The sequence below is a fragment of the Tupaia chinensis genome, unplaced genomic scaffold (assembly GCF_000334495.1).
Source record: "Tupaia chinensis unplaced genomic scaffold, TupChi_1.0 Scaffold000635_1, whole genome shotgun sequence".
Taxonomy (NCBI): domain Eukaryota; kingdom Metazoa; phylum Chordata; class Mammalia; order Scandentia; family Tupaiidae; genus Tupaia; species Tupaia belangeri.
In genome coordinates, this window is record NW_006160155.1 from 772,920 (window position 1) to 783,284 (window position 10,365).

A 10,365-nucleotide genomic window follows, 5' to 3' on the forward strand; every position below is an offset into this window, starting at 1 on the left:
GGGGAGTGGATGAGGGCGGCCGCCGAGTAGAAGAAGACGCTGAGGTCGAAGGTGGGCAGGTCGTCGGCCTCGACGCCGTGGTACTCGATGGCCATGTCGCGGTAGTAGTCAGGCCCGGTGTCTACGTTCCAGCGACCGTGGGCGGCGTTCAGCACGTGTGTGAAACCCGCCTTCTGCAGCCGGTAGCGGTCCAGCGCCGTCGCCCTGGGCCCAAGGGACAGAAGTCAGGGGTGGGGGGGTGGAGGTGGGGGGGGTGACTGCTCTGCACCCCAACATGGACTTAGGTTGGCAGTGGGGAATTTAGGGGCCGCCTACGGATTTCTGTCACCAGTTCTGGTTTACAGAGTAGGGACTAGTCATTGCTAACAAAAGCCAAAAGCCTTGGCCTCACGGATCCCTGGGACACCCGCGCGCCATTTCGTGTGCCTGGCTCTGCTGCTGAGGGCAGGGGGGTCTGGAGGGAGCTACTCTTCTGTGCGTTCATACTTTCCTCTTTCACTGGGACAGCAGAGCTTCTGCTGGACACTACGGTGGTCACAGGACCGCCAAATTCCCCTAGTACTATCAAATCTTTCTAATGCCTGGACCTGCCAAATTCCCCTAAGGAACGAAATTGTCCTTGAGGGCCAACTTTCCCAGAACCTCAGGAAACGCTAAAGTGGGCCTCTCCTGTTTTTCCCCCATAGGGCAAGTGTGCTTACTCCAGAGGGAGAGAGAGGAATCATCCCCCATGGGGAGAGGGCTACCCTGTATTCCTTTCTCCTCCATTCTCGTCCTGGGATTTGGAGCGCACACACACACACTTGCCCTGTGGGATTTTCAAGTGACCAAGTCCCGGGCACCAATCGCAGTAGGCCATGCCGGAGTCCAGTGCCTTAACCACCAGGCTGTCTGCTGGTCCCCTGGGGCCTCTCATCTGAACCATCTGGGTATTGGGGCTCAAATGGTTATCTTATAGCAAGTCTTTTTGAGAAGGATTTGATGGAAATTGAACACAATTCTTGAATCGATGTCGGCAGGATTGGTGCACGCCCTTGCTTTGGTGAGTGAGCCCTTCGCCTAGTTGGGGAAACCATTCTTCTGAGGAGAGCTTTTTGTTGTTTGAACTAATACAAAGAAGTTCCTGAGCTAGCAGTGAAGTTATTTACTGGCTTGTAGCCTTATCTTTTTAGGCAAGAATTTCCAGGAACAGAGTGTAACATCGCATTATGGGAGGTGGCCTTGAAGCATGTCCGACTCAAAGGCAGCATGGTAAGGGGTGGGGTGGAGGTACGAGTGGGCTAGAGGAAGCAGGAGTCATTTCTGCCTGGTTGGGGTGGAGCGTGCTTTCTGGGAGAGGGGCCTTTGAGCCTGCCTTACAACCAATGTCAACACTTGGTGATGGAGGGGAGGAGGAGACCAGAGCTTACGGAGAGGAGGAAATAGCACCATGGCAGGTATGGGGGCTGGAGGTAACAGAGGCCTTTCAGAAAACTTGGTTTCTTATCATCAATCACTTACCCCAAATAATGATTTACAATCTCAGTGTGCCAGACACTGTCCTGGGCATCGATGATGCAAATATGAATGTCGAAGCTGAGATTTCAATGGGGATAGGAAGTGAACAAGTGAATAAATGAAGTCATTTCAGATAGTGGTAAGAGCCGTGAAAGAACTAAAACTGTGATGTCATACAGAAGGTCCGAGGTCCTGCTTTAGGTAAGGTGGTTGATGAAGGCCTCTGTGGGGAGGAGCATTAAAGCTAAGACATAGGAGGAATGAGAGAGTTGGTGGGGGAAGCACTGGAGGGAAAATGTTACATTCACACAGAGGGAACAGCAGGTGCTAAGAAAGAAGAGAGCAGTGTGGCTCTAGTAGCAAGGGGGTAATGGTACAAGAGGGAGTTGGAAAGGTAGGCAGGGGCTGGATTGCCTTGGGCCCTGCAAGCCATAGCACGGACTTTGGGTTTTTATGCTGGAATGTCAATAGAAGGTTTTGAGGAGAAGGTGATATATTCCCTTTTGTTTGTTTAGTAGATTTTTTGCCATAGGGCTCATGTACTTGCCTGAGAGAGAGACAGAGACATAGAGAGAGAAAGTGAGAAATCACCCCTTGAAAGGATACCCATGCCACTATCCCTACTTCTCCATTTTCCTCTCAGGATTTTGGGCACGTACGCATACACACCCAGCTTGGTTTTTAAGCCTGCAGGTCTAGGACTCAAACCATGGTTGGTCATGTGAGAGTCCAGAACCTTAACCACCATGTTACCTGCTGGCCCCAATATGTTTCCTTCTTAAAGATCAGTCTGGTTGATGTGTAGAGATAGATTGGAAAGGGGCAAAATATAAAAGTGGGAAGATCTGTTGGAGGCTCTTGGAATTGTATAGCCAAGAAGATGGCTTGGACTTGGGTGATGTCACAGAAAGACTTGCTGATGGATTGAGAATGGGGGTAAGGAGGAAGGAACTGATATGGCTAGAGCAGAGGATGTGAGGAGAAGAGGAGGGGAAGTTCTGGAGAGGAAATATGGGGTTTGGTCATAAAAGCACGTGGATGCCAGCATCTGAATTTGGGGGTTGGGGTTCACTCTAATAAGTGTTTGAGGAGGGGTGATCCAATTTGGGCTTTCAGAAGATATCTTCCTCAACACAAAAACTGAGTTTTAGCTCAGAGAAGAGGTGGCAAGGGTCTGGAACATAGCTAAGAGGACAAAAGTGGCTTTATGTTCCAGCTGAGGGCTCATCTCAAGGCCACTGGACAGAGGATATGCATAGAAGTGACTATGTTGGATCCAAGCATGGACCAACCCCCAGGCCAAGAGGAGCCCTTCCCCAGAAACACATACCACAGTCCATTGGCCAAGGATGCCCTTGTCTATTTCTGATTTTCTAGAGCTTTCTGTTTGCCATGTAAGGGAACATGGTGGGGTTTGGGGAAGAGAGACCTGAACATAGGCACTGAGCATTTAGAACCATTTGCAAACAGCCCATTGGAACTGCAGCCTTGGGAGGAGGAGAGTCCCTGTAGGCCCCCCTCCCCTCAGGTGGCTCTTGGTGTTTCCATCCTGATGATGGAACACATTCTGCTTTCAATTTTTCCTCAGAAAGGTCTGTTTTTTGTTTGTTTTTGTCCCAAAGTATGTATACAAAAGCATGCTTTTGGGACATAGGTCTGTGCTCAATTAAAGCCTCCACTAATGCAGTCTGCCTTGCCGAGTAGCAATCAACCTCACTTTGAGGTTGAGCTCAGTGGAAAAATTAAAATGAACTGTCCTTGACAGGGCGCTCCTACCCACTGTAAAGACTGTTTTCTCTGGGTTCAGCAACTGGGTTTCAACAGAATCAACTGGCAGTTGAATAAATACCAGTTTGCCCTTTGCTGCTTTTGAGGTCAAGGGTCAGGGAAGATCTGCAACACGATTCATTGCACGGTACCTCCATGTTCACCCTACCAGGCTGGCTTGGGTTGTGACTCAGGGAGAGGAAAGTCAAAGGAAGATTATGCCTTGGGAGTATTTGAAAACCTGCTGCATGCTTTCAGGGCTCCTTGGCTACCTGGGAAGGGAAGGGCCCTCCCCCACCACTCTAGGGACATTCCCCAGATTACTTTACCCAGCTGAGGGTTTTGAAGAGCAGCCCTGGTGAGATGAGCTCATGCAAATAAACCGACGGCCTCTGAGACAGTCATGGTATGAGCAGAGCTGGTCATTGATGACTCACACCCTACAATCTAGCACCTTGATCAGTCTGCCACATGGGACATTACAGTGGTTGCATGTCATTTTGTGGGTGTGTCCCTGATGGTGACCTTCTCTGGTGGTCTTAATTGTGCCCACTCCTTGCTGGTGGACTTTAAAACAGCAAGCATGCGGGATCAGCAGTTAACGTAATGGTTATGTCGCTGGACTCCCACGTAGTCGACCGCGGTTCGCGTCTGGGACCCGGTGGCTTAAAACTCACGCTGGGCGCGTGTGTGTGCGTGCCCAAGATCCTGAGAGGAGAATGGAGGAGAAGGGATTGCGGTGTGGCCATCCTCCCCCTGGGGGGTGATTTCTCGCTTTCTATCTCTCTGTCTGGCGAGCGCACGCGCCCTATAGCAAAAAAAAAAAAAAAAAAAATTCTTAAAAAAATAGCAAGCATACTTCTGATCTCAGTTCTTATGGTGTGAAAGTGGAATTCACTGACTTTCTAGTTGTTCTCGTTACTTGCTAATGTTGTGAAGCTCTTTGGTGTTGAGGCTCCTCAGAGAGCACAGGGCTGACAGTTTAAAATGCTGTATGAATGAAAACAATCACCCTCTGGAAGCCTCAGTTTTCTTTATTTGCTAAGCTGAACGAATTGCACTGGTGGTACTTTGCTTATGAGATTCTTGGGAAGTTGTAGGATGCAATATTCAAGCTTCTTTGAAAGATAAAAAGATAAATTCGGGGAAAAGGAAGTGAAAGATGCATCCTGAAATGTGGTTATTTCTGGGTAATGGGATCACAGGGCATTTTAATTTTCTTCTTTTTGCCTGTGTTTAGTAAATTTTAGGTAATGAACATGACATATATTTATTTACTACAGAAATGTATGCCATGGTATCACTGATGTTATTTTTCTTCATTCTCTGGAAAGACTGATCATTGTGAAAACATGGGGTGGCTTGCGGATTTTTAACTCCTATTAGAAATCTCTTCAATGTCTGCTCCGCTGACCTAAACTCCAGACTTCTAAAGGTGGGGGTGAAGAGAGGAGAAGGGATACACAGAAGGACTGCCTTGGAGAAATGATGTCATGTTAACGATCAGACTAGACATTTGACTAACTGCAAGGAAGGAGCTGATGTTGCTTGCAAAGCTGTCGCCCAGCATGAGAAGGCCAGGCCAGGTGAGGGGCCTCAAGCATCACTCCCTGGCCATCTAACCCATGACTGGTGCTCACTCACGCCAAAGTCAGCTTCGGTAGCTAGGAGTCCATGTTTTCTGCTTTGTTCAGGTAACATCAGTATGATCAACCGTCAACCTTGTTTGTGTTTTTGGTGCAGTCAAAACTGGCCATGCTGTGCCTTGGAGAAGCCAGCCAAGTTTTAGCTTATGTTGTGGCCTTTGGACCCAATTAGTTCCTTCCTTTGAGGGGGGAGAGGGTCACAATGTCTGGGTGTGCCAGTGGGAGGCCCTCTCTCAACCAAGGACTGTGTCAGGCGATTTGCCTTCGTCCCACTTTCTAGTCTTCCTGACTGCGGGCAAGGCTTGAATATGCCCCAGGCTTTTGAGGCGCTAATCAGGTTGGGAGCTAAAAAGCAGAGAGGGCAAGACTGAGAAACTCCTGGGAAATCAGCTTGGTCTGGGTGGGGTTGGCCACAGACTTTTGGGAGGAATCAGGTTGTGTGGGGAAGGCAACTGGCTGTTGATGATCCCAAAGCCAGACCTTGGAGGTAACCAAAAAAACGAGGAAGCCGCTTAGGGCCCCACCATTCAAACAGCAGAGAAACTTCACAGCACCCTGGTGTTGGCTCACAGGGAGGAAGCCCACATTGTACAGAGGCAAGAGAGATTTCGCAATTATCCTGTTTCAGCCAGTGATCCTAGCCTTATCACTACAGGCTGCCCTGCCTAGGAATTTGCAATCACTTTGACGGTAGCTAGGATATTCCCCTCCTGCTGACTATAGGAAAGGAAAAAGAGTTTTGCTAAGCAAATGAAAGATGTGAATGAGATTAAAGTGAGAATATTTAAATGACAGAAATTTAGAGCTTTCAAGCATTCTCAAGCATTTTTGAAGCGCCCATTTAGGGACTGCTGATTGATAAGAGGAGATGAATTATTCTTATCTCCATCATTGAGGCCAGTCCCAAGCTCTCTGGAGGGCAACACTTGGTTAACCTAATTTGAATCTAATTCAAATGACTTAAAAGTAATAAAACAAGTATGTGCTTGAACCTAATAAAGCTTAATTTATTTAATAGGACATTTCTTAAAGAATTTTATTTTAGAGCTGGAAGGGACTTTTGAAATCATCCTTTATTTTACAAATAAAGAAACTGAGAGGGTCCAGCAGGTGGTGTGGTGGTTAAGGCGCTGGACACTCCCACATGGCCGACCATGGTTCAAGTCCCGGACCTGATGGCTTGCTTTCTAACTTTCCTTCTCTCTGTGTGTCTGTCTTTCTGGTCAAATTAAAATAAATGAATGAATAAATAAAGTTAAATAAATATTTTTTAAAAAGAAAGAAACTGAGTCCCAGAACAATAAATGTTTTGCTTAAGGCCATACACAGTTAGTGGCTGCACCCATGATGGGCACTTGAGCTCTGCTCTGAGTCCCACTCGAGAGCTTTGATCTACTCCTTGCTGAGCTCACAGTGCCCACAGATTCAGACCCCCTTCCAAGTACCAAGTTATGGGAAATTGGGGGCATGGGAGGGACAGGCTATACCTTAAGTGAAGATATCCTCATGGGACCATCTTCTAGGTGGCCAGTTGGCCAGGCCCGACCCCCTCCTGACTCAGTATATGAGCACCAACCACATTCCCCTCCTGTCTATAGAGTCTTCTTGCCAGGATGAAGAAGTGGCCATCTCTTCCCTCACCTGGACTGGTGAGCAATGGAGACTTACCAGCCCCCTTACTTGCTGAGTCCCTTTTGGATAACTAACCCGGGATTGAGAAATACTTTAGAAATTCTGAAACATCTGGCCCTGTGGGACTACCTTTAATGGCGCCCCCTGCCTGGTGCCCTGGAAGGCTGGGACAGTGTCTGGGGAAGATTGGAAGAGAATGAGTTGGGGAAGTCCATGAGGAGGGATCTCCCTTCTAATACTCTGCCTGGGGTTTCTAATAGGCTCTAAAGGGGTTAAAATTTGGCCCAGGGTTTTTTCTATCCCAGGCCTGCCCTTGGCATAGAAGGACCAGGACCAGCAGATGGCATAATGGTTATATCATCAGACCCCCACGTAGTTGACTGAGGTTTAAGTCCTGGACCTGGAAGTTTAAACTCATGTCTGGTACATGTGCGTGTGTGCCCAAGATCCTGAGAGGAAAATGGAGGAGAAGGGATTGCGGCGTGGCTATCCCCCCGGGGGGGGGGTGATTTTTCCCTTCTTATCTCTCTGTCTCTCTGGTGAACGCACGTGCCCTATAGCAAAAGTCTCTCTTAAAAAAAAAAAGCATAGACAGATCCTTAGTGGCAACATCTAGTGGCTTTTCTTTCTTTTCCTCACATAACGTGAGCTGAATTTCTAGAACCTGCCTCTTCTATGGCGTTCACACGGCTGAGTGTGCCAGGCACTGTGCTAAGCATCTCATGTGTGACCTTACTGAATCTGTGTTTTATAGGTGAAGAAACTGATGCTCAGTAAGCTGAAGTGACTTGCCCAAGGCCTGACATTGGTTCTAGAGCAGATGCTCTGACATTCTTCCCCTCCCCATAAAGAGGGACTTGGGAGAAAAAAAAAAATGAGGGACTTGGGAAGAGAAGAGGAAGGAGTAAGCTTCCTCTTACGAGCGAGTCTGGTTCCTGCAGGTCCCAGGAGTCCTGGCTGAGGCTACAGGAACAGACTGTGTCTTGGCTGCCCCAGGACATCCATCTTTACTCCTGGGTCCTGGCCACGTCCACCTCACTTCAGAGCCTTGATACTCAGCTTTCAAAAATCTTAGTTGCTTTCAGAGTAAAGAAAAAGCTCCACCTAAATGCAAATATCAAATTAAAACTGTGGTTTTGTGCGTGAGGAGCCAGCTCTGGGCTCTTCATCACTTTTGGCTGTACCTACGAAGAGACCTGAAAACACAGGCAATCTTGCCTGTTCTTGGCCTGGGCTAAACCTCCGTGTGGTTGCATTGGCAGTGGAATGAACTGCTCTTTCAGTAAGCATCTGTGAGTCTCATGAAGTGGGTGTCATAGGAGAGAGCCCTGAGCACAGATCAGGGACAAGGACCATGCCAGGCTGATTGCAGGCCCCCTCCCCCGACTGGGCACATGGGTCTTGCACACCTGACTATGCAGCCTGTCAGCACTGTGCACGTATATGTGTTGGGGCCTATTTAGGCAGATTTGGATTAAACTAATAGGGCGTTGAAATTTTCTTGGAAAGAAGCAAGGTTATGGGCAAATGTCAAGGAGGCAAGCCTATCTCTCACGGCACACTGTATCGTCGGCACGTTATCACCTAGGACACGTCTGTCTGCTCAGACCCTCTCAGTGGCCTCCTTAGTGAAGTCCTTGGCCTTCCACAAGCTGGCCCTGACCTACCTTTCCCGATTTTTTTTAACCAAGTAACAATAATAACAATAACATTGTCTATTACTTTATAATGTTCAAAATGCTTTTACATTCCTTTTTTTCTTTGAAGTGTGTCAGAAACTATTTTTAGAGAGGAGTATTGACCCAGAAAGATAAAAGATCCTGCCCCAAATCATTACACCTTACTGGTGGCTGTGGTAAACTATGTTATCATTGAGAATATTTGCTGCCCTCCCCCACAAGAGAGCATTACACTTTCTTGTCTCATTGATGTGAGGCTTTGGCGTGGACTGGCTTTGGTGTGGACTGGCTTTGGTCAATGAAAAGTGGATAGAAATGGCCTGCAGCCCTTCTAAGTCAACTTAGAGTTTGCTGTGTCTCTCCTCTCTATGCTGAACACAGGCGTACCCCAGAGGGGGCTGCTGCTTCAACAGAGGTCCCAGAGTGAAGTGGCCATGGACGTGGTCAGCACTCATCTGCCGTAGATTATAACAGGAGTGAGAAATAAGCCATTCTTTTGGGGGCCACCAAGATGTTGAGGTGGCCTGGTAGATGAGCATGGCTAATCTAAGCCAACTACACTGTGGTAGAATTTGTCTTAACCCCAGACCTTCTGAGACTATACGTTTTTCACATTCATTCCCTGCGTTCCAGATCAATCCTGCTGTTTGTTCACACTTCTGTGGCTTTTCTCATCCTGATCCTTTGCCTAAATTCCTTTGAAATCTTTCATAATCTTTCAAAGTCTAGCTCGGAATCAACCTCTTCTGTGATCTTTCTGAGGTCCATAGTAATACCCAAGCACTGCTCCAGAGGCACAGTGGTAACTTAACATGGCTGCAGTGCTGGAGGCCATATGGAAGTTCCCGCTCTGGTTCCTGAATGCACCTTTGCATTATTATTACTATTATTTACATCATCGACACTTCTCATTTGTTTGAGGAGTGGGGATTGGTGCCTATAAAACCCTAGGGGAGGGGACAGCAACCTCAGCTTAGGCCTTTCATCCTTCCCAACACACAGGTCGATGTGCTTCTGTGTCAACCTGAGGATTGATTTTATTCTTGGTTTTAAACCAGCTAAAATAATACATTTCCCAGCCCCCTTGTAATCAGAGACTAAGGAAGTCTAGGGTGGGACTTCCCTCCCTTCCCCTTCCCTCCCTTCCCTTTCCCTCAACCTTCGCTCTCTGGGTCCTGGATCTGGTGGCTTTAGCCCCATCCGCCCTATAACCTTGCAGTCACCATGCCAGTCCCAGCTCACACGTGCGAGAGAGAAATAACCTGCCTCTCTTGCTGTAGCCCTTTTCCTAAGTCTTCTCTAATGTGAAGATAATTCCAGTCCTGACAGCTTTCTCACAGGACAACTCTCTGGAAGCCAGAGGACTTGGCTAGGAGGTGGCGCGAGGCAGTGCTGCTAGGAGGTGGCACGGGGTGTGACTTAGGGAGGCCGCTGCCTTCTCCTGGAAGAGAGCAGTGATAGACGGGGCCTGGGCACTTACTCATCCCCAATGTAGAGCTTGGGCCAGACCTCGTTGACATGGGTGTACTGGGGACTGCCCTTCCAGAAGAGCCGCTCCAGCTCGAAGGCTCCGGGGGTGCAGTAGTCTTCTGCCTCCCCCTCCTCCTCCACCTTCTGCGACAGCCTTTTGGCAGATGTGTAGGCATTCTTCAGGCTTGTCTTTGGTTCTCCGGATGTCATTTTGGAGCCAAAGGATTTTCTTATTTTTCTGCAGCTGGTGATGAAAGAGGGTCAGGATGGGAGTTAGCAGGAGACACCAAGGAAAGGAATGGGCTTTACCAAAAGAGGTGGGAAAAGGCCAACCCTAAAATTCAGCAGGTATTTCCCAGCCTACAGGGCTCCTGCTTCCTCTTCCCAGACCACACAGGTTGAGGGAGACTGTGATAGCCCATCTTTCCAGAGCGAGGGTGCGGGGGCCCTCTGACCCAGGCAGAAGAGGATTTGCAGTACACCTAAGAAACCCTCGCCAACAGCCAGCCCCTTTCTGCCTTTCTTTTATACTTTGTCCCTGCTTCAGTGCCTCCTTGCTGTTTGGCCATTTTGAACCCAAATAGGAAGGCTCAGAAGGTCCCTGACGTTCCAGGCCTGTGGCACTCTCAACACCTGCAGGCCGCAGTTGGTCAGCAGGCAGGGCACATGGCTAA

General features: G+C 48.5%; 1 protein-coding gene across 1 annotated transcript in view; it reads right to left on the reverse strand.

Moving 5' to 3' along the window:
* Nucleotides 1-9,916, reverse strand: part of DUSP29 (dual specificity phosphatase 29) — a 26,068-nt gene extending 16,152 nt beyond the window's left edge. The window contains exon 1 of the mRNA XM_006159545.2: nucleotides 9,702-9,916. Within this exon, the coding sequence (XP_006159607.1) occupies nucleotides 9,702-9,901 (200 nt within the window). The 5' untranslated portion in view covers nucleotides 9,902-9,916. The remainder of the gene's footprint in view (nucleotides 1-9,701) is intronic.
* Nucleotides 9,917-10,365: the final 449 nt, after the last annotated feature.